Raw genomic sequence first — 21,122 nt, 5'->3', positions numbered from 1 at the left:
TATATATGAAACTAAACCCAAATACTAATTTTCTTGCTCGTTTTAAATTCTAACGAACAGCAACATAGTAGATAATGTCCGCCTTAACGCATGGCGGAGCTGTTAATTTCGAGGTGTATAGGTTCTATAGTTGTGCAGCAACTATTCTTTCTAATCTACAACCGGCGTTACTAAAGAACGCCAAGTAGTCGACATGCTTTGTTGACATATACAAACGGCGATAGCTTATGTGACGATATACATTTTTTTGACAAGTGGTAGATAAAATTACCCCGTATAAGGGTTTGTTGAGCTTTAATGACAACAGATCGTTAACCGGGACTTAGCCACTTTGAAACTCCGATGCCATCCATATATGGGAGACTCTGAGAGCCAAAAAGCATCCATCCGTGATATACATGCCTTTTCCTCGGAAATCCTACATCTGTCATAATTCACTTATAATTATTCATTCAACCTCTAAACATGTTAAGATAAATACTATCCCAATCTCCAATACTGTTTATTAGCAACCTTCAATCAAATAGTTCCTCAAAATAACCGCCTAAGCAACTCTAGATGTTCATACACAATTTATCTCCAACAACATTTTTTGAATTACAAACACTTAAACCATTTACAGAGTAATGTGATTTTTCATTATTTCCCTATACTTCTTCATATCACTAATTATCTCGGTACTAAACTTTATTGACATAGTCTCATTATTTTGTCTTATACCTTCCATTAATTCATATAATATAATTATGGTATTCTACTGAATTATTTCTTTCAATCAATACTAACGAAATAAATCATATATCATTCTCCTTTTGGTGAAGCTAGTAAAATGGACAACTTAAATTCTGTGACACTTCAATCACTTGTTAAGACACAATTAAAGGTACTTTGAAACCTCCTTCTCCGCGTAGTTCCAATACTTCTCTCCGTTCTCTCCATTTGCACCTTCATCAATATCTTTTCTTATTATTCCAAATCTACCAAAAGAAATAATCATTCTGTGTTCATTATTTTCAGTTACTTCAGGTGACACAGCCGCAAACATCTCAGTATAAGCACCAAAAACCGCATCATACAAGATACAGTTCAAAAGAGATCTAACAATTCCTGGCAAATGTCTTTGTAAATCAGTTTTCAATCCACCAGGACATAGACTTACGGAAGTTATATTACCGTTGGAATTTCTTTTTGACCACTGGATTGCATTCGTTATAACACCAGCCTTTGATTGGCCATATATTTCACCATTTGCATACTTTTTTGATGGATCTGCAAAATTCAAGTCGTCCCAGTATATTCCCCCATTTGCAGGAGCACTGAAATGAGCAGTAGATGATACCCATACAACGCGACTTAAGTTCGGTGGATTCTTTTTAGAAGTTTGAATGAAAAGTGCATCCAAAAACTTTTGCAATAAGAATGGCCCAAGAACATTAGTACCCCATTGTAAATCGTACCCTTGAGCTGTCTTGGATCCCATAGGAGGAGTCATAACACCTGCGTTATGGATGATAATATCCAATCTATTTTCTTTTTTCAAGAATTCGTTCGCTGTTTGCTTAATCGTAGACAAATCACCTAAATCAAGTTTAATAAAGTGCAACTCAACATCTTTATTATATTCGTTCTGGATTTCGTTCTGGATCTTCTCTATTGCGACTCTAGATTTCTCTTCACTTCTAGAAAGAATATAAACCTTGGCATTACAAACACCAGCCATCAATTTAGCAGTGTGGTAACCAACCCCGGTATTACCACCGGTAACAATCACTACTTTACCAGACAAATCTGGGTAATCAGCGGGAAGAAAAGTTGGTTTGGGAGGATAGAAAATGGAAAGAAATTGTTTTGCCTCTTGCCAGGAAAGACGTGGTGCTAGCATTTTTAATTTATTTTTATGATACCTTGCATCCTCACTTAAAAAAAATCAGACAGCATCTTTCTTATTTATATCGTTTCTGTTCAATGACTTTATTTATGTTCCAAATATGTAATAACAAAAGTAGTAAGGTTCAGCTTAATTCCGTTAACTGCGGATAGATTCACCCTGTGGCGTTTGTAATATTTAGAATCATTTCCGCTAATAGCGGTTTAGGTGCGGTCTCGCGTGCAGTCCTACCTTCTATGCTTTCGGATGAACACGGTTCGGTTGGTTGCAAACTTGCGTATTAAAAATGTATTGGAATGTTAGAATAACCACTACTACGATTCAAGATATATATAGCAACATCCGACAAATGCCTCTGTATATCAGTTTTCAATCCCCAAGGACATAAAGATATTGAAACTTTACGACCCGAGAACATTGGTACCCCATTGCAAATCGTACCCTTGATCTGTCTTGGATCCCATGGGAGGAATTATAACACCTGCATTATCGATGATAATATGCAATCTATTTTCTTTTTTCAAGAATTCGTTCGCTGTTTGCTTAATCGTAGATAAATCACCTAAATCAAGTTTAATAAAGTGTAACTCAACATATTTATTATGTTCGTTCTGGATTTCGTTCTAGATCTTCTCTATCGCAACTTTAGATTTCTCTTCACTTCTAGAAAGAATATAGACCTTGACAAAATCTGGGCAATCAACAGGACCAAAAGTTGGATTGGGAGGATAGAAAATTGCGAGGTATTATTTTGTTTCCTTCCAGGAGAGACTTGGTGCTAGCATTTTTAATTTATGTTTTATAACATATTTGAAGTATTTTAAAAAGCATCTTCTTTTTTATGTTGCTCTAGGTTATTGGGGTTGTTTATGGTCAAACCACCAATAGTGAAATAGTAGAACTTTAAGCAAGTAAATAATATCGCAGTTCTTTAATTCCGTTAATTGCGGTTGAGTTAAAGCTGTTATTTGCAGGTTTACACTCTGTGATAAACTCGTTAACTGCGGAGAAAATAAATCGCTTAGATAAATGTGGTTTAGTAAATCCCGTTAAATGCGGTTCATATAAAGTCCCTTAATTGCCGTTAATCATACAGTGGTCTTACCTTCCTTTCTTCACGGTTAAAATAGGTGCAAAATTGTGTATTGAAATCTGCTTGTGCACATTCTGTTTTCTCGTTGTTTGTGTCGATTTGACTAATAAGAGATATTTCGAAGTAACTAAATTCAACATAAATTGTAAATGTAGCCTAGGTAGTTGGTACTATAAGATTCATACGCTCTAAAACTATCTTTATTAAAGATCAAAGGTCATTCAAAAATGGATCGGTGTTATAATTGAGAAATGACAAGAACTCATCAAACGTTGCCTCATAATGGATCTCCTCCTCCTTATTCCAAAAGTCATTGAGGGCCGCAGAGTCTAAATCTGCTGTTGGGTTTGGCTCATTTCCTGAAATGGTGTTTTTGAGCACTTCAGAATGAGGCTGCAAAATTTCTGCGTTGTTATTATGCAAATAATTCATGAAGTATTTTAATGTAATACATATATGGTAACAATCAAAAAACCGTACAGAAAGCTTATAACTGAATAAATGATACTCCTCTAACTTCAGAATTAGACCTCGCAAAGTTTCTTTTTCATTTCCTTGGTATACTTGAAGCCACGTCAAGGTGCTGGAAGAATCGCTTAACTGAAAGCTCTTAACTGCTTCTGTTATCAAAGCGTCTCCTTTTAAGCATCTAATTATAACTCCACACATGAGTAGCAAAACTACCTTGACAGGATTCCATATTGAAGGGGCAACTATTGTTTCCAACTCCAGACATGTTACAGCGGTAGGGTCTTTTGCAAATTCATAGCCTACTCTGATGATATTCAACCCCGTTTCAATTGCAACATGTAAATATTTTTTTCCGCTATCATTTAAACTAATAAAACAGTAATATGCTAAGGAAAATAGCTTTCGCATCATCATCATACGGAGCATAAGTTCGAGAACACTATCCGAGGAGTCAGATGAATATAATTGATCGAATGTTTTCATCTTATTATTGAGCATGTCCTCGAATTCTGAGATCAATTTATCAACTTCAAATATCTTAGCCCCCAGTTTAGCTTGCGTCAAAACCACTGCACGACGAATTAGTCTTGAAGCTACGTAATTAAGTTTGAAAAATCTCTCTAATTTGAGTTCTTCGTTTGGTAACCAGAGTTGCTCGGTTTTTAAATTAGTGAAAGGTGGATGAGTGTCAATCTCGTCCTCGCGTATTAGCATGGGTACACCTAAGTTAAACGCTTGTAAAGAATCAAAATACATAATAAAGGCCCAAACTTTCCTCCACAAGTGAATATCATTATTATCTAACGAAACCAAGCTAAGGTCAGTTGGATCTTTATGAAGCCCATGAAACCTAGCCATCTGCACCGCAATAGAAATTAAAATATTCAGGTTTATTGCTAGATTGTCATTCTCAGGACTTTGCATTTGGTAAACTCGTAAGAGCAAAATTGCTTGGATTTTTCTAAAATCAATTTTATCGAGACTAGAATGATTAATCATGAGTCGTTTCGAGCATTCAATGTAGGAAGATGAAATGTCCACGTTACACTTTAGGATATCTTGTACCACATCATGATCGGCTAGAGGTAACGAATTACTATGGTACCCCTTCATTGGCAAGGTGAGATAAGCAAACCTTAGCATAGTTAAAAGAATGGAAATTGTGCTTCTCTTGTGAGTTATGTCTTCTTGTGAGATGTGTTCCTTGTTCTTGAAAATAAGGCATATCTCATTCATAAATATCTTCTCGTCAAAAAATGGTGCAAATTTGTAACACACTCTGAAAAACCTTTGCACTAAGGCATGAACAATTCTTAGTGGCGGGAGCTCTGGGAAATCTCCAACCACAGGATCTGCTTGGCTAGAACAATATATACTTTCTTCATTTAAAATTCGATCATCTTGGACTTCAAGAGAGGTATGTTTTAATCTGAACTTCTTTAGTTGATCCGCCATGTAATCTGTAAATAATTGAGTTGCGTATTTATCATTCATCATGAGATAGGAAGTCGCCGTAGGTCCAAAATAATACATTTTCGAGTGCTTAACATTCATATTAATCGCTTTTTCATTTGCACATAATATCGAGTCATCTTTCTCTTGCTTTTCACCCCAATGTTCTTGGTTTTCCAGAAATAGAGGCGAGCTATTGGTAGAAAGAGTCAGCAGCTGCGAGCTCACCCCAATCAGTTGTTTCTCTATCTTTGCTTCAAGCGTTGTTATTACTGACCGTAATTTGAATATTTCTTTTTGTAGGCTGGCTGTAGATGAATTGTCAGCGGGGCCTTCCATTAACCAGGCTGTTTGATCGTATTTACATAAATGCTCTGTATTATTCTCAGAACAGCTTCCACAGAAAGGAGTTTTCCTATCACATTTAATCTTTTTAATTCGACATATTGAACAAGATTTGGGGATTCTTACTCTATTCTTTTTCATCCTACCTCTTTAGACATTATTTAAAAATGCCTTGATATGTTGTTGCTTAAACCTTTGGACTAACAGAATTAAACTCACCCTCTTCGAGCTCGAACACGTGATGATATTGGTAGAAGCCTTAACGTTATCTACATCTAGTAGGATACATCTATATCAGAAAATCAAAAAACAATGGATGATGAGTTCAGTTGGTATATATAGACATTCAACAATAACGAAGAATGTAAGATTGTTTGGATGAGTCAACTCCAGCTTTTCAATTAATGAAAGCTTTAGAGTTTTCGATATTAAATTCTACAATATGGACATCAAGTTCTTCGCACTTTTAAATATTTGCATCATATCACCAAAAATCGACAGTCTTCTTGAACTCTCTAGTCCTTAACGAGCCAATGCATTGTCTAGTGGTTGAAACCAACTTTCTTCCCTGGTGGATTAAATGTCTCTGATATCAAATATTGTCATATATAGGTCACCAACCCACCACCCATTCTGATACCACCTATTGCATCTAAAGACATAGAATAGTGTTGCACAAGTATTACACAAAACTGAACTTATATCGCTAAATTTATTTAGCTCATCTCTGAATTCTTAACGGTTACAGCGATGTCATCCAAAAGATTGAAGAGAAATCCAACTATAGTATGTTATAGAGATGTACAAGAGCTAATAATCATAAAAGACTGGTTCTATAATTTTGATGATTCCAAAGATAATAGATATAGAGCAATACAGAAGGTGAAGGCATTATCGTCAAGAGGGAAACTTCCGCATGCAATAGAGTCGACATCATTGTTGACTTCTATAATATTAACTGATCCAAGTGAGGGAGGTTCTAATAATGACTCAAACGTTTTACAATTATCTTATACAATGGCATTAATCAGATTTGTGAATGGATTACTAGATCCATTTCAACAATCAAATTTTGCGATACCACTACATCAGCTAGCCAAAAATCTAAATCTTCCTAGTTTTTTTGTTGAATTAAGACATATGGGAACACATGAATTATTGCCCAATCTAAACATTTTGAGAATAGCTAGTAGACAAGCGTTAAATTGGTTGTATGATAATTACTGGAATAATGTAGAAGAAACAGACGACTTGGAAGATAATGAAGATAATGAAACCGACAAGGCAGAAATAAATAGAGTCACTCCCATTATGGAGGCTTGCATTACAAATTTGAAAGTTTTCAAGAAAATTCGAAAACAGGATTTGAATCTAATAATAAAATTTGGAAATTCATCGGAATCAGGCATAAAATATTGGAAAGCAATCGGTAATTTAAAGCAACGCTTACATGAAGAGCCGGAAGTGCTTATAAAAATTCTAGTATTCAAGAATTTTCTTATATATAACTACGACAAGCTTCAAGCCAGGGAATCTAAAAAGTTTAAGTTTAATTCTTTGCTCATCAAGCTATATAAACCACTTATAGAAGAGCTCGGGGTTGATTTCAAGTTGCAGCTATTGTTCAATATATTCAACTTTTTGGACGCAAATATAAGTGATGACATTCAATCATTGGACCTAAAACTAGGTTTTGAATTCAAGCATGACGATGAAGTAAAACAAATTAAAGAATGGGCTTCATTTCTTATTCGGGACCTCTCACTGATTCGCAATGTGACTTCAGAAAACTATAAATTTACTACTTACGAAGAACTCGTTAAGCTAATCATTGATAAAATTCAAAAAGTCAACATAAACTACCAGCTTGAATTTTTGGAAATACTACAATCGTCACTTGAAAAATTACAAGTAAATTCGCAAAGTAAAAAGGATTTGTACTCTAAAGTGACTGCCTTGTGCAAGCAAACGAAGATTGCATCCCTAGCTGCACCTCCTTCATTGGATGATATATTAAATGGCCCCGTACTGGCGGAATCATCTGAAAGACCGTCAAAAAAGCAAAAGACAACCCCAAATTCTAAACCTATATTTTTATTTGAAGAGCATAAAAACTGGAACCCGCTACCCTTTGGTACTTCTTAATCACCCCCCAAGCTTCTTCTGAAGGTATAATTCTAATTCAAAACCTAGAACTAAATACTTGTAAATAGCCAGCTAGTTTATGATAATGGATTATATACAGGATCTCTAATGTGGCGGCTAGTCTATCGTTATCTAATCACTTAACCTCACGTATACCTACTGATTGATTACACCATAATAGTAATCCTGAACTACATTAAGGTGATCATAAAGAGATATTGAATTACTTTGCAAAATGAGTCCTCAATGGATGCCGCAAAATATTCAAAAAAGACTCTTGCTTTATGTATTACAGCAGCTTTCATTGTTTTCAGAGATAGATTTACCTAACTTGGAAGAGGTATCATTAAATAACATAGTGTTAAAAAATGTATCCATAGATCCTGAAAAAGTAGGCAAGTTGCCTGGTTGTAACTTGAGATATGGACAAGTGGGTAGTTTGGAATTGAATGGAGGAGTGATGGGTGGAGTTAGCATTGATGCTAATAATGTGGAAATTGTGATTGCCCCAGATTTTGATATGAAAGAAGAAGTTAGTAATAATGTTCAGTTTCTGTTAGCACAAAGTACAGCTGATCTTGCAAATACTCTTATGATTGATAAGCAATCCAACGAAACTACATCATCGGAAGACGAGACTGACACTGTGATACCCCCAACATCATCTAAGTCCAGGTCAAATTCAAGCTCTTCTGGATCATCTACAAGAACAAGGCCATCAGCTTTAAGTGGTGTAATGACAAAAGCAGTAGAAATGGCTTTGCTGAGGTTGCAAGTCAAGGTAACTAATTTGAATGTCAAGATAGTTTCGGAATCAACTGATTTAGTCTTAGAAATTGACGAGGCTTTGTTAAATACTACTAATGGCACGAGGCACATAAAGATCAAAGGTGTTAAAGTAATAACTTTAAGACCTGGCGTGAACCCAGGTGAATCCGCAAGTGAAAATATGGGGAAAGATTCGCCAAAGGAGTCAGAAAACAGCAATACTTCTGAGGATGACGAAGATAACGATAATGACTACGGTGACGAATCCTTAATGAACAGCATGGTATTTACTCATGATGAAGCTAGCTCAATTTACATGAGCGCAACATCCCAATCTTTCAACAAACCCAGCAACAACGATGGTACGACACACAAAGAGACACTAGAGAAAAAAGAATCGCCAATCTTAATACATATTGATGATATAGATATTGAATTTGAAGGACTAAGCAATATTTCCAACTTGGAAATTGACGTGGGTGAAGTTAAAATTGCAGCAATTCCCATATCTCCTACTATAATTTCAATCTTCAATAATATATCGCATAATCTTAAATTAAAATATTATCAGCAACGCAAAATGAATATGCATAAACAAAGATTCAAGTCAAATTTAAGTTTCCCACAATATGCTGATGACAATGATGAAGTAGAAGATGAAAATGAACAAATAATATTAGATGATAATGGGGGCTCATTAGATCCATTTTTTGATAGACTCCGGATAAATAACATTATTATAAGTGCAACATCAGCTCTATTACCAACTGGAGAGTTTGCGTCTGCATCTAGTTCACTCAATTTTGTTTTTCATAACCTCAATATAAAATACAAAAATGAAGCTCTCATATATGGAGGTATTGAAGTCTTCAAAATAGTGAAATTCGCAAATAATCAAGAAATTGAAATACTTAAATTTAAAAATACTGCATCCACATCGAATACAGAATCAAAAGCGTCAGAAGAATTGACTGGGTCAATACCTGCATCTTCCAGTTCGTCTAAGGCAGATATTCGTTTTGAAATTTTCACTAAATTTGAAAATGAAATAAAGCATCTTGAATTTACAAGTTTGTTCTCGAAGCAAGCCAATATAAACTTGGACAAACCTACTTTGCTACTACTATCAAATTTAGGCATATCTGTATCATCGGTTTATGACAGTTATAATACAATGAAATCCACAATGAATTCAGTTAACGTATTTAAAAATAACTTAATTCCTAATAGAGAATTGAAAGGCTCCTCATCAATTGGATTATCAAAAGAATCAAATGTTCAATTTATATTACAAACAGCGTCGACTACAATAAATTTAAAACTTTCGGATAACCTAACTTTGAAGACTATTATATTTCCTATTTCATTTAATTTGTTAAAACAGGGTATGAGTATCAACAAGATTCTAATAAGTACTGTTTCTGGGGAAGTCGAAACCTTATTGTCGACATTGTCTAATATTCAATTATCAGCAAAACCACAAGAGTTCAAATCCTTTAGTAGTAAATCAGGGTACTCTAATAGTAGCAGTGATTCATTTCCTCGTGAAATTATGCTTACTTCAAATTTAACTTTGAGCTTATCTAAAATCTCAACTAAATCTAGTCTTAAGGATTTGAAACTATTGATCAAGGAATTTTCTATTTTTTCAGCTAGCTGGCTGACATTGTCACTGCAGGTTAATTCCTTAGAAAATTCCGTTAAGGATAAGGGGTTTGTAATAAGTAGTAGAACAACTAAAACAGAAAGTTCGTCGATATTACTGAGCTCGGTTTATGCAAATCAAAGACGTTCGAGGAGGTCTAATTTTAATAACCCTAGTTTGGTAAATACTAACCGGTCTAATTTAGTGACATTTAGACTATATGTTGATCATATTGAATTCTACATAACTAATGTTTTACCAAAACTTGGGGGTTTTGATTTCCAAATAGATAAGATATCTTTCTACAAGTTCAACAATGATATACAAGGTTCAATCCATGCTATGAAGGTTGATAGGAATTTGGGAAATGGTGAAGCTATCAATGACTTTATTTACGAATTCCAGAGCAAAAAGGTCAATAAAATTAATATTCCCTTAATTCTAGTTAATATCAAAACTAATGAAAAAATTGATACCATAGATATATCCTTGCGAAATTTTTTAATTGAATATTATACTCGCTGGCTCGAGTTGTTGGAGAAGGAAATTGATGAAACTGCCGTTCTACATGATATTACAGACCACAAGCGAGAATCAAGTTCCCTGAATTCACCTTCTAAAAGACTTGATATCAGGTTTTCATTATATGATTGTGTAATTGGGTTGAACCCTGGGAGATTGGATTGCAAGAGTTTATTAATTATAAATAAAGGTAATTCTGATGTAACTTTTGGATCACATCAATTCTACATCAAAAGTTCATTAAGGAATTTGTCACTTTTATTGGTTGATGATATAAAGAATATTAACTTGTCCAAAACAGATAGAGAAGCTACAGCAAAGCCCACCAACGCGGTTTATATTTCTCCGCTATCATGGTTTGTATCAAATGGATATATTTCAGTAGGTAATATTAATTGCATTCATCTTGGGATCACTGTTAATACAGGAATTCAAGAAATAATTAAAAGAAATGAAAATTTGGGTCTCCAAGATAGCTTAGCATTATTAGATATTAAGATCAACTCCGATGAACATCAACTTGATCTATGTGCGGACTCGGCTCATGTTTTGATACAAATGATAAATGATCTAAAGCCGCCGTTAAATTTTACAGATAATGAAAAAGTAAAGGTAACAGTTAATGATCCAATTAACCTTTTGGATGAAATAAAAGATGATGAATTTAAAAATGGTTCAATTATGAAATCAATAAATCGTTCAGATACTTTTGAAGATCTCGCAACATTGAAAAAGACTTCGAATGAGAATTCAAGTGCTAGTGATATAAATATTGTCGAGGAATACTATGATGACTCGCATAATTCATCACAGAGTCTTGAAAATGGTCTAAATAAGTTAAGCATTAGTGAATCTGCTAACTCAAAAGAAGAAGCGTCTTCTTTCTCGTTTGACGAAGAGCATTTTAGTAATAACGGTACTGATAAGAATTATCCTGAAATTTTTCCGATAAAATTGAATATTAACCTTTCTAAAACCAAAATTTATTTATACGATGGGTTTGATTGGAAAGGTACTAGAAAAACAATAAAAGGAGCGGTGAAAAGAGTTGAGGCTCAAGCTTTACAAGAATTAGAGAGGATAAGAGAACTGGAGTCTAGGAGGCATTTGAAAAAAAACATGCAAGTTACATTTAATGAACCAGATGAAAATGCAGAAGCAGATGATGAAGAAGGAAATGATGGAAATAGCTCTGATAATCAGCTGTTAATCAGCGAGACTTTGTTCCAATCGATTCATCTTAGTGTACCGAAAGGTTCAAATCCCTCCAATTTAACTAAAAACATCAACAAATCTGTACAGAATTATTCAAATACTGATAATGCGAATGATGTGAATATAAACTACAACATTGAAACTGGTCGTAACTATAAGAATTTGAAGTTACGCCGATCAAAGAATCATAAAATTGCTATCGATTTAAAGAATATTGAAATTAATATGTCGATACTAACTACACGAGACCCGAGAAGAGATAAAGAAGTTCCTGATACTAAATATGAAATCACTAATTCAATAGATTTAAGGATTGAAGACATTGATATATACGACAATATTCCTAGTTCAACGTGGAATAAATTTCTAAGTTACATGAATTCTTTAGGCGAGCGGGAAATTGGGACTAGTATGCTTAAAGCATCAATAACCAATGTAAGGCCTAATCCCGAATTATGTTCAACTGAGGCTATGATAGACATTTCTATTTTGCCCATTAGACTTCATGTCGATCAGGATGCAATAGATTTTTTTATTAGGTTTTTTGATTTTAAGGATAAACGATTTGAATTGCCTATAGATGAAATTATCTATATTCAGATGTTCAAAATGAGTAGTTTAAGGTTAAAATTGGACTATAAGCCGAAAAAAATAGATTATTCTGGTATTAGATCTGGAAAAATGTCGGAGTTCGTGAACTTTTTCATATTAGATGGATCAGAAGTAAAATTGCCAAAGTTGAAGCTTCATGGGATATTAGGTATGCCTATGTTAGGAGCTGAAATGACAAGAGCTTGGGCACCAAACATTCAACAGACCCAATTATCTGGACTTCTCGCTGGATTGTCTCCGTTTAGATCTATAGTTAATATTGGTGGCGGCTTCAAAGATCTTGTTGCTGTACCTATCAAAGAATATCGTAAGGATGGTAGATTAATGAGAAGCTTACAGAAAGGAACGTCGAAATTTGCTAGAACTACTGGATATGAATTGCTAAATTTAGGTGCTAAATTGGCTTCTGGTACACAGGTTATTTTGGAACAATCGGAGGAAGCATTTGGTGGAGAGGGATCTTCAGCAAGGTCTCCGAAAATTAAACACGATAAGAATGATAAAAAAGATAATGAGGACGATGAGGACATTTATTCCTCTGGTGATATCAATAAAGCAAACACCAATCTACTAGCCTCCTCCCAATTACTCAATAAAAATATTGCCGTAGAGCACGATCCATACGGTAATAAGAAATTATACTCATATATTGAATTAGACGAGTCGGATGATATTGATGACAAAATCTTGGAGAATTCGCTCTTGTTAATGAATCCTAAGGACCTCGAAAAATCTAGACATCTCCAGGACGTAAATGAGGAAGATGAATACCAAGAGCTTGATGAAAAAGAAGATTTGGATGAGAAAGATGCCGTGAAATTGGTCAGTTTATATTCCAATCAACCCGAAAACACTCAACAAGGACTTAAATTGGCTTACAAGTCACTCGGTGAAAACTTCAAAATTACTAAAAAAGCTGTCAATAGTTTACGCAAGGAACTTAATGCATCATCCAATGTACAGGAATCTATTAAGTCTATGGTAAAGTCTTCACCAATTTTGATCATTAGACCCATGATTGGCACTACTGAAGCTTTACTGAAAGCCTTGATGGGTATCAGCAACGAAATCGATTCAAATCATATTGTTGAATCGAAGGATAAATACAGATATGATAATGCCTCAGAAAGATAAGTATATATCGAACGGCACGCGATCTTTGGAGCCGTGCAGCGTATTGGCCGCCTTATATACATTATATAGAAGGAAAGTATACCTTTTATCTAGTGACACAAAATTGATGATGAGATGAATTTTTATCTTTTATTTCAGAACTCTAAACGGTTGCCTTGTCTCCTCATTTCTTTGTCTATTTCTATGGCATTATACCCCATTCTGGAGATTAAAGATTTTCAATAAAATACACATTTAAATTTCATAGCTATTTCCTAACAAAAAAATAGTTAGGTTGACAAAAATTTTTCAAGGCCTGCCATCAGCTCTTTATTGTATACGTGGGAACATATAACAAACACATGACAGGAACACAAGAACAGCCTGAGATTGTTGAGGCTATTAGTTCTAACGACTCTGAAGTAGTTAGGGAAGTGAAACAGGAAGGAAAAGTAGAGGCAGGTGATTTTGAAAAGTTTCCTGGAGAAAACATAGAAAAAACTAAAAGCGATGTTAATTCAGATAATGAATTATCCTTGTACAAAAAATTCAAGATACGGGTTCCTCGTCATACCCTTTATTTCCATATATTGTTGGGATGTCTTTTCACTGCATGGTGGCTTTCGATTTTAATTCAAGACAAGCATAGACACCAATGGTTAGTTCCTACTGTCTTATGGGGTTTACTCATGGTTAGACTTATTTCGTGGCATTGCAGAATTTTGTATGTGTTGTTCCACTATTGCCAAAAGGTTTGGTACTTTGTAACGGAAATCCTCTACTCCAAAATATTGACAACCAGGCCAAGGAGATTGATAGTTGGAGCTATCATAACTCTCGGAGTCGTATTGCTCGGGACATTCGTACCTTCCGAAACCAAATATTCACGCAGACAAGATCGTGCTGTATCATTCTTCGGAATTGTTGTTGCGGTCGTTGGGTTGTATTTGACATCTAATAACAGAAAAAAGATTCAATGGAACACGGTTATTGGTGGTTTGTTGATGCAGTTTATTATTGCCTTGTTTGTGTTGCGTACAAAATGTGGTTACGATATTTTTAATTTCATTTCAACTTTAGCTAGAGAACTCTTAGGGTTTGCTAAAGATGGGGTCGCCTTTTTAACCACAACTGAAGTTTCTCAATTAGGCATGTTTTTCTTCACAGTCTTACCATCTGTGGCTTTTTTTGTTGCCTTTATTCATATTTGGTATTATTATGGAATGGTTCAATGGTTTATTGGAAAGTTTGCATATTTCTTTTTCTGGAGTCTTAGAGTTTCTGGGGCTGAAGCAGTTACTGCAGCTGCATCTCCATTCCTTGGTATTGGTGAGAGTGCCATTTTAATTAAAGATTTGGTACCATATTTAACAAAGGCTGAGCTCCATCAAATTATGTGTTCTGGTTTCTCCACTATTTCGGGAGCTGTATTGGTTGGCTATATTGGACTTGGGTTGAACCCACAAGCTCTTGTCAGTTCGTGTGTTATGTCTATTCCGGCATCATTAGCTGCATCCAAGTTAAGATATCCTGAAACTGAGGTCCCAATATCAAATAGTACATTTAATGTTCCTAAGCATATGGAAGACGAAGCCACGAGACCTAGAAACGTTTTACAGGCATTCTCAAATGGGGCAACATTGGGTTTAAGGATTGCAGGTACCATGATGATTCAATGTATGTGTATCATTGGCCTTGTTGCATTGATTAACGGCATTTTAACCTGGTTCGGTAATTACTGGAATATTCATGAATTAACCCTCGAACTAATGTTATCCTACCTTTTATACCCAATTGGATTTTTATTGGGTACTCCAAGAAACGAAATTTTGCATGTTACCAAATTAATTGGAACCAAGATCATTCAAAACGAATTTGTTGCCTATAACTTATTGATAACCGAATCTCCTTATAAAGAAATGTCTAGGAGAGGTACGTTGATCGCAACATATGCTCTTTGTGGGTTTTCAAATTTGGGTTCTTTAGGAATTACATTGGGTGTTTTAAATACCTTAACCAACAACTCAAGATCTAGAGACATCACAAGCTCCATTATTTCTGCCCTTTTTACTGGAGGTCTTGCCACTTTAACATCTGCCGCCATTGCGGCTATGGTTATTCATGATTTAGGTTCATATGACATAAATTGATTTTTTAAATCTTTAGGGTATTTGTTTATAGTTTTCACCGGTGGTTTCAAAAAATATACACATTGTGAATGTCCTATTGTAAATATGTATCTAGTATATCAAATCATTGTACTATAATATCCTTCCTGAAAAATTTACGGTGAGCTCGATAAGGAGTGCACGCTAAATTGAAGTTTCATGAGTCTAAACACCATATATGTATTTAATTTAAACAATTGTTAAAATATACATATAAGATGGTTGTCGTAGCATCTGAGCAGCAGGCTCTCTTGCAGGGATGTTTAAATAATATTGGACATCAATCTCATTTAATGAAACAATGTTTAAATGAAGGTAACTTATTACAAGCACTTAAACACTGCTCAAACTTTTTGAACGAATTAAGAATCAATCAGCTTAGTCCCAAACAATATTATGAAATGTACGTTCTGGTATTTGACGCTTTGGAAACATTGTCTAGTCATTTATTAGCATCACACAAATCGAAGCAAAAGAAAAGGGCCACTGGAGAATCTCCTCCTTTTTTGGCAGATTTATATGAGCTAGTACAATATTCGGGCAATATTATCCCTAGATTATATATGATGATTGTTGTTGGTACTACTTATATGTCTACGGATGATGCACCAAAGAAAGAGCTCATGAAAGAGATGATTGAAATGTGTAGAGGAGTGCAACATCCGATTAGGGGACTATTTTTAAGATACTACTTGTCCCAAAGAATCAAGGATTTGTTACCATTGTCAAATGAAAATGACTTAGATGAAACTGTGGACTTTTTAATATCAAACTTTATAGAAATGAATAAGTTGTGGGTTCGGTTACAACATCAAGGACATTCCTCAGAAAGAGAATTAAGATTCAAAGAAAGAAAAGAATTGAAAATTTTGGTTGGGTCAAATTTAGTTAGATTATCACAAATCATTGACGATTACACTGGTGACAAGCTGTATTCAAGTATCGATTACTATAAAGAGAAAATATTTCCTGTGATAACTGAGCATATTATCCAATGTAGGGATCCATTAGCTCAGAGTTATTTGATAGATGTTTTGATCCAAATATTCCCAGACAATTTTCATTTTGTTACATTAGACAAGCTTTTGAACAGTGTATTTATCGATTTGCACCCTATGTTAAAGAAATCTGAATTAGTATCGTCTTTAATAGAGAGATTTATAACATATCGCAAATACGAAAATGATCTAGATTCCAAAGTTGAGAAGTTGGGATTGAATGACAAAACGCAATCGGATAACCTTCTATTATCAGATGTGTTTAATATTTTTTGGGCCTTTTATTTGAAGTTATTTGAATCAGACCCTGAGTTGCCTCCAGAAGAGCATTCAACTATGCTACAATCATTCATCCAATTATCATTAGCTTATGATCTGCAAAACCTTGAGAATTTGAACCAAATATATAAGTTTGCTAGTGAAAAGTTAACAAATGATAACGAAACTCAAGAAGATCAACAATTATGGTTAAACTTGTTGACTTCACCGTTGCAACATTTTTCATCTGTTAAACGGTTAGTAAGTCTTTCATATTTTTATGAGTTTTATTCGAAATTATCGAACGTTCATTACCAAAAACTGCTTGCTTTAGAAGTTCTTAACAAAGTCCTCACACCTAGTGATGCTGAAAATAAGCTTGATACATATTCTACAGTTGATGAAATTGATATGATTTTTAAATACTTATTGATCCTTATTAAAGATACTGATAGCAGAAAGAACACTGCTAAGGACTTGGGTGTGACCAAAGCTATCAAAATTGACGGTGGTGAGAAGATTATTAGTCATGAATTTTTAAGAGTACAAGAAAACTTATGTAAAGTGATTCACTTAATTGAAAACAAGGATTATTTCAAAAATATTTCTAATTTGATGTACATAAGAAAGAAATATTTAAGCAAATGCCCCGAGAATATTTTGTATACGTACCCTGCATTAATTTCCAAGATATTAAATCAACTAAGGATTATTGGACTTGTTCAGTCCAGGAGATCCAAAGCAGATTCAAACAAGGAATTACTTATTACCACGAACTTTAAAAATCTATCTGTCATAATCGATGAATTATACCAGCACCATCAACAGTTTAACCTGGAGGTGATCTTAAAAATATATCTCAATGCAGCGGCTATAGCTGACCAATTAAAGCAAGAATCAATTGCGTACGAATTGTTCACACAATGCTTTATTGTGTATGAAGAGAATGTCATCTTTAATTCTACCATGAGTCATTCCCAAAACCCACATGACTCAATAGGAGGCTCATTACCATTTGAGCTGATTAATATGATTGCTAATAAATTAGCAAACCTGAGATATTTCAATAAGGAGAATTACGAAAATTTGATTACAAAGTTGACTTTGTATGGGTCTAAATTGCTAAAGAAGCACGCCCAATGTCGTGCTGTTTACTACTGTGCTCATCTTTGGTGGTGGTGTGATCTCTTCATTGAAGGCAGCTCCCCAACAGTATCAGAGACCCCCCAAGACGAAGAGCCTTCTCTCTATAGAGACCCAAAAAGAGTCTTAGAGTGTTTACAAAAGGCCCTTAGGGTTGCTGATTCATGTATGGATCCCTATCTTTCTCTAAAATTATTTGTGGAAATTTTAAACAGGTGTTTGATTTTCAACATCTATGGAAACTATTTGATTGATGCTAAGTATATTAATGGTTTAATAGACCTTATTAGAACTAATCTAGAGAATTTCAGAGATGATAATACCACTAAGGATGATGACGATCACGAGTCGCAATTATTCAACCAAATACAAGCCTATTTCAACAGAACTTTGCACTACATTGAAGATCAAAAGTACTCCGAAGACAGATTTCAAGATATTATAGTCTAATAGCTAAGACCGTTTAGGTATATCATTCAATCTCATTCACTGAATTGTGAAAATTCTTGTGCTTCCATTTTTCTAGAGTACACTTTTTATATTGTATATGCATTATGTAGTACTTTACATCATCTACTAAAAAGATAGCCAACCAGTATCCTATATGTAGTGGCATTACATATTGACGCCCCTGGTACTGTAATCTATGCAAGCCTTGGTATTCGTTTTGCTCTATTGGCTGTATTAACAATAGCCGGTCTTTAATCTACAAAACCCGACTAAGCCTTGGCTGCAATAAGCCCTTTTTTATATCATTAAATAAATTGAGAACAATCGCACATTATCATTTTTTATTTTATTCTTTATCCTAAGTATTTATCAACATGAGTCAACACCAAGCTCTTGATACTTCGCTTTGGAATAAATTCCTCTTTGGCAAGCCTAGAATGCCAGATGTAGAGGATGATATAGAAAAGGGAGTTCCAGAAGAATTTTATAATGAGAAAAAGGGCTATTCCGATGATGAGAAAGCTAGCAAGGAATACTCCGAACCAATTATTGTTAAAGCCAGAAAAAGCAAGGGGGTCGTAGGACGTGGAATGATTTTAATTGGATTGATATTGAGTATTTTTTTGTTGAAAGATCAAATTTACCTTCCCAGAACGTTTAAGTTCCATAATTGCCATGGCGCAATTGGTAGAAGCATGAAAATTGCTAATTATGCGGATGAGAGTTACGGTGTTTCGAATACAGAACTTGCTAATGGAACTACTAGACAGGTGATTGAGATTTCCAACCCAAATGTTCCTCGTCATTCTTATGGTAAACTGGTGCATTCAGCCAGTTTGGTCAAGCATACATTTGGGCATTCATGGGGTACTCCAGTCGTTGCTAATTACACACCTCCAACAGGTGTCGAATTCAACAGGGTTGTTTTGACATTAAACACATCTGTAGAAGGTGTGCAGTATGACAGATTGGCCAACATTTTTGTTGACGGGATTGAAATTTGGAGAACCTCTACTGCCGAACCAGGTGGAAGAGCCGTTTTCTCTTCCTTTAAAAAGGATGTTTCGTCCTATTTAAAGCTCTTTACTAAAGAGTCAAAGGTTTTATTCCAATTAGACAATATTTTGTCTGGAAGACTTTCAGGCGAATTCGAGGTTGAATTGCTTATTGATTTCTATAATGTTGAAGAACATCACCCTGAAGCAAATGCTTTTTTGAATGAAGAAGATAAGAAATTCAATCAATCCATTTTTTCTGTCGCTAAGCCAGCATCACAGATCTATTCACTCTCGAATAGTAAAGACTCTGAATCATCGCCAATTTCATACTTGCCATCTGATAAGCTTATTATCAACTTACCATCAGTTCCAGTGAACACTACTCGTTTGAGGTTATCTATTTTCACATCTGGCAATGCTGCTGAGGAATTTTGGTACGCCAATGTCTTGGACAAGTACGTTCGCAAATTTGAAAAGAATGGTAGAGCCTTGCAAGGACATGGACCGGTTAGAATTGTGAATGTTTATTTTAACGGTGAAAAGATTGCCACTCAGTCCCCACAACCGATTATATTCTCTGGTGGGATATCTCCAGCATTATGGTCGCCAGTTATGCCAATAAATTCATTTGATTTGCCAAGCATTGATTTGGATGTATCAGGTTTATTACCTTTACTTTGGGAGAACCAATCTATAGAAGATAAGAATATAGAAATCGAAATTTCAAATGGATTAGATGAAACTACTAAACCAAATGTTCCCCGTTCTAATATTGGAGACAACTGGATTACTTCTGCGAATTTGTTGACTTATGAAAGCAAGGAAGTTGCTGATGTATCTGGTGAGGTTACAAAGATCGACCATAGTCATAGTGCAAGAGTCATTGATTTTGCACCACCCTTTACTGGCTCGATTCAACAAACCATATCTGCATCGTTTGATGCTGAGTTAACAAGTAATTTAAATTTTGTCTTGAAGGATGGTTCTGTTCTTAATACTTCAGTCACTTCAATCTCTGAAGCTAAAATATCCAATGTTCAAAGCTACAGACATTTTGGTGATTCACAAAAAGTTGTTCATCTTGGGTCATCGGTTAAATCATTCACTATACTGCATTTGAATTCTTCAGATGAGAAAGTTGATGATGCCAATATCATTCATAGTTACAAATCTCAGTTGAATTATCCGTTGACAGTTTCCCTTGAAGAAAGGGACCAATCTAAAGAAAAAGGTGCTGACCTCGCATATGATACTAGAATTGCTAATGTTAAGGAGGTCCTTGTTCATGTAGATGGAAAAAATGTAATGAGTACTACCACTGCTCAACATGGTGATTCTACATATATCTTGTCACACGAAGGTAACCATGGGTTTGGTAATTTAAAAACCAAGTATAAATTAAATGTTCTTTCACCAGCAGGAAGTTATAATTATGAGAGAAAGGTTAAGGCAGTAAATGGCACTATAACTGGTGACAAAAGTAAGACTGGAAATGAAGAGAATAATGATGTACACTCCTATCAACTAAGTCATGAAATTTCCCCTAGAAGAATTCATAAAGTAATGAAGTTTAAAAAGGTAAGAACTGAATATGATAATGTGGTTGCAGTTTTATCAGACATATATAACTTCAAATTCTCTGATATTGCAACCTCTAAACAATTCCGTGATACATTGAACTCAATGAACATCCTTGGTCTTGATTGCGAATTCATGATCGTAAATGAAAATGGAGATGTTATTAAAGTTGGTAAAGGCCAGCACCACAAAGGTGAAAATAAATACCATGGAGGTAAATATAAACATCATGGAGATGATCAATTTGGACCTCATGGTGG

At 34.7% G+C, this 21,122-nt stretch overlaps 7 protein-coding genes across 7 annotated transcripts; 5 read left to right on the top strand and 2 right to left on the bottom strand.

Moving 5' to 3' along the window:
- Positions 1 to 877: 877 nt before the first annotated feature.
- Positions 878 to 1,882, bottom strand: AC631_02105 (uncharacterized protein; the record flags this gene model as incomplete). The annotated part of the gene is made up of 1 exon (XM_015610935.1): positions 878 to 1,882. One exon carries the CDS (start codon positions 1,880 to 1,882, stop codon positions 878 to 880), a length of 1,005 nt encoding a protein of 334 aa, XP_015468211.1.
- Positions 1,883 to 3,191: 1,309 nt separating this feature from the next.
- Positions 3,192 to 5,390, bottom strand: AC631_02104 (uncharacterized protein; the record flags this gene model as incomplete). Its single annotated transcript, XM_015610934.1, has 1 exon — positions 3,192 to 5,390. One exon carries the CDS (start codon positions 5,388 to 5,390, stop codon positions 3,192 to 3,194), a length of 2,199 nt encoding a protein of 732 aa, XP_015468210.1.
- Positions 5,391 to 5,999: 609 nt separating this feature from the next.
- Positions 6,000 to 7,394, top strand: LAS1 (rRNA-processing protein; the record flags this gene model as incomplete). The annotated part of the gene is made up of 1 exon (XM_015610933.1): positions 6,000 to 7,394. One exon carries the CDS (start codon positions 6,000 to 6,002, stop codon positions 7,392 to 7,394), a length of 1,395 nt encoding a protein of 464 aa, XP_015468209.1.
- Positions 7,395 to 7,629: 235 nt separating this feature from the next.
- SPO72 (Spo72p) lies at positions 7,630 to 13,290 on the top strand (the record flags this gene model as incomplete). The annotated part of the gene is made up of 1 exon (XM_015610932.1): positions 7,630 to 13,290. The coding sequence occupies one exon, from the start codon at positions 7,630 to 7,632 to the stop codon at positions 13,288 to 13,290; it is 5,661 nt and encodes a 1,886-aa protein (XP_015468208.1).
- A 341-nt stretch (positions 13,291 to 13,631) lies between these two features.
- On the top strand, positions 13,632 to 15,419 carry CNT (Cntp; the record flags this gene model as incomplete). Its single annotated transcript, XM_015610931.1, has 1 exon — positions 13,632 to 15,419. The coding sequence occupies one exon, from the start codon at positions 13,632 to 13,634 to the stop codon at positions 15,417 to 15,419; it is 1,788 nt and encodes a 595-aa protein (XP_015468207.1).
- A 236-nt stretch (positions 15,420 to 15,655) lies between these two features.
- VPS35 (retromer subunit) lies at positions 15,656 to 18,286 on the top strand (the record flags this gene model as incomplete). Its single annotated transcript, XM_015610930.1, has 1 exon — positions 15,656 to 18,286. One exon carries the CDS (start codon positions 15,656 to 15,658, stop codon positions 18,284 to 18,286), a length of 2,631 nt encoding a protein of 876 aa, XP_015468206.1.
- Positions 18,287 to 18,660: 374 nt separating this feature from the next.
- Positions 18,661 to 21,118, top strand: PNG2 (Png2p; the record flags this gene model as incomplete). Its single annotated transcript, XM_015610929.1, has 1 exon — positions 18,661 to 21,118. A coding segment is annotated over one exon (2,458 nt), but the record flags the coding sequence as incomplete, so codon positions are not given.
- Positions 21,119 to 21,122: the final 4 nt, after the last annotated feature.

This window comes from Debaryomyces fabryi (genome assembly GCF_001447935.2).
Source record: "Debaryomyces fabryi strain CBS 789 chromosome Unknown contig00034, whole genome shotgun sequence".
In the NCBI taxonomy this organism is placed as follows: Eukaryota; Fungi; Ascomycota; class Pichiomycetes; order Serinales; family Debaryomycetaceae; genus Debaryomyces; species Debaryomyces fabryi.
Note: the sequence above shows the minus strand (reverse complement) of the source record. Positions and strands in the feature narration are given on the sequence as shown.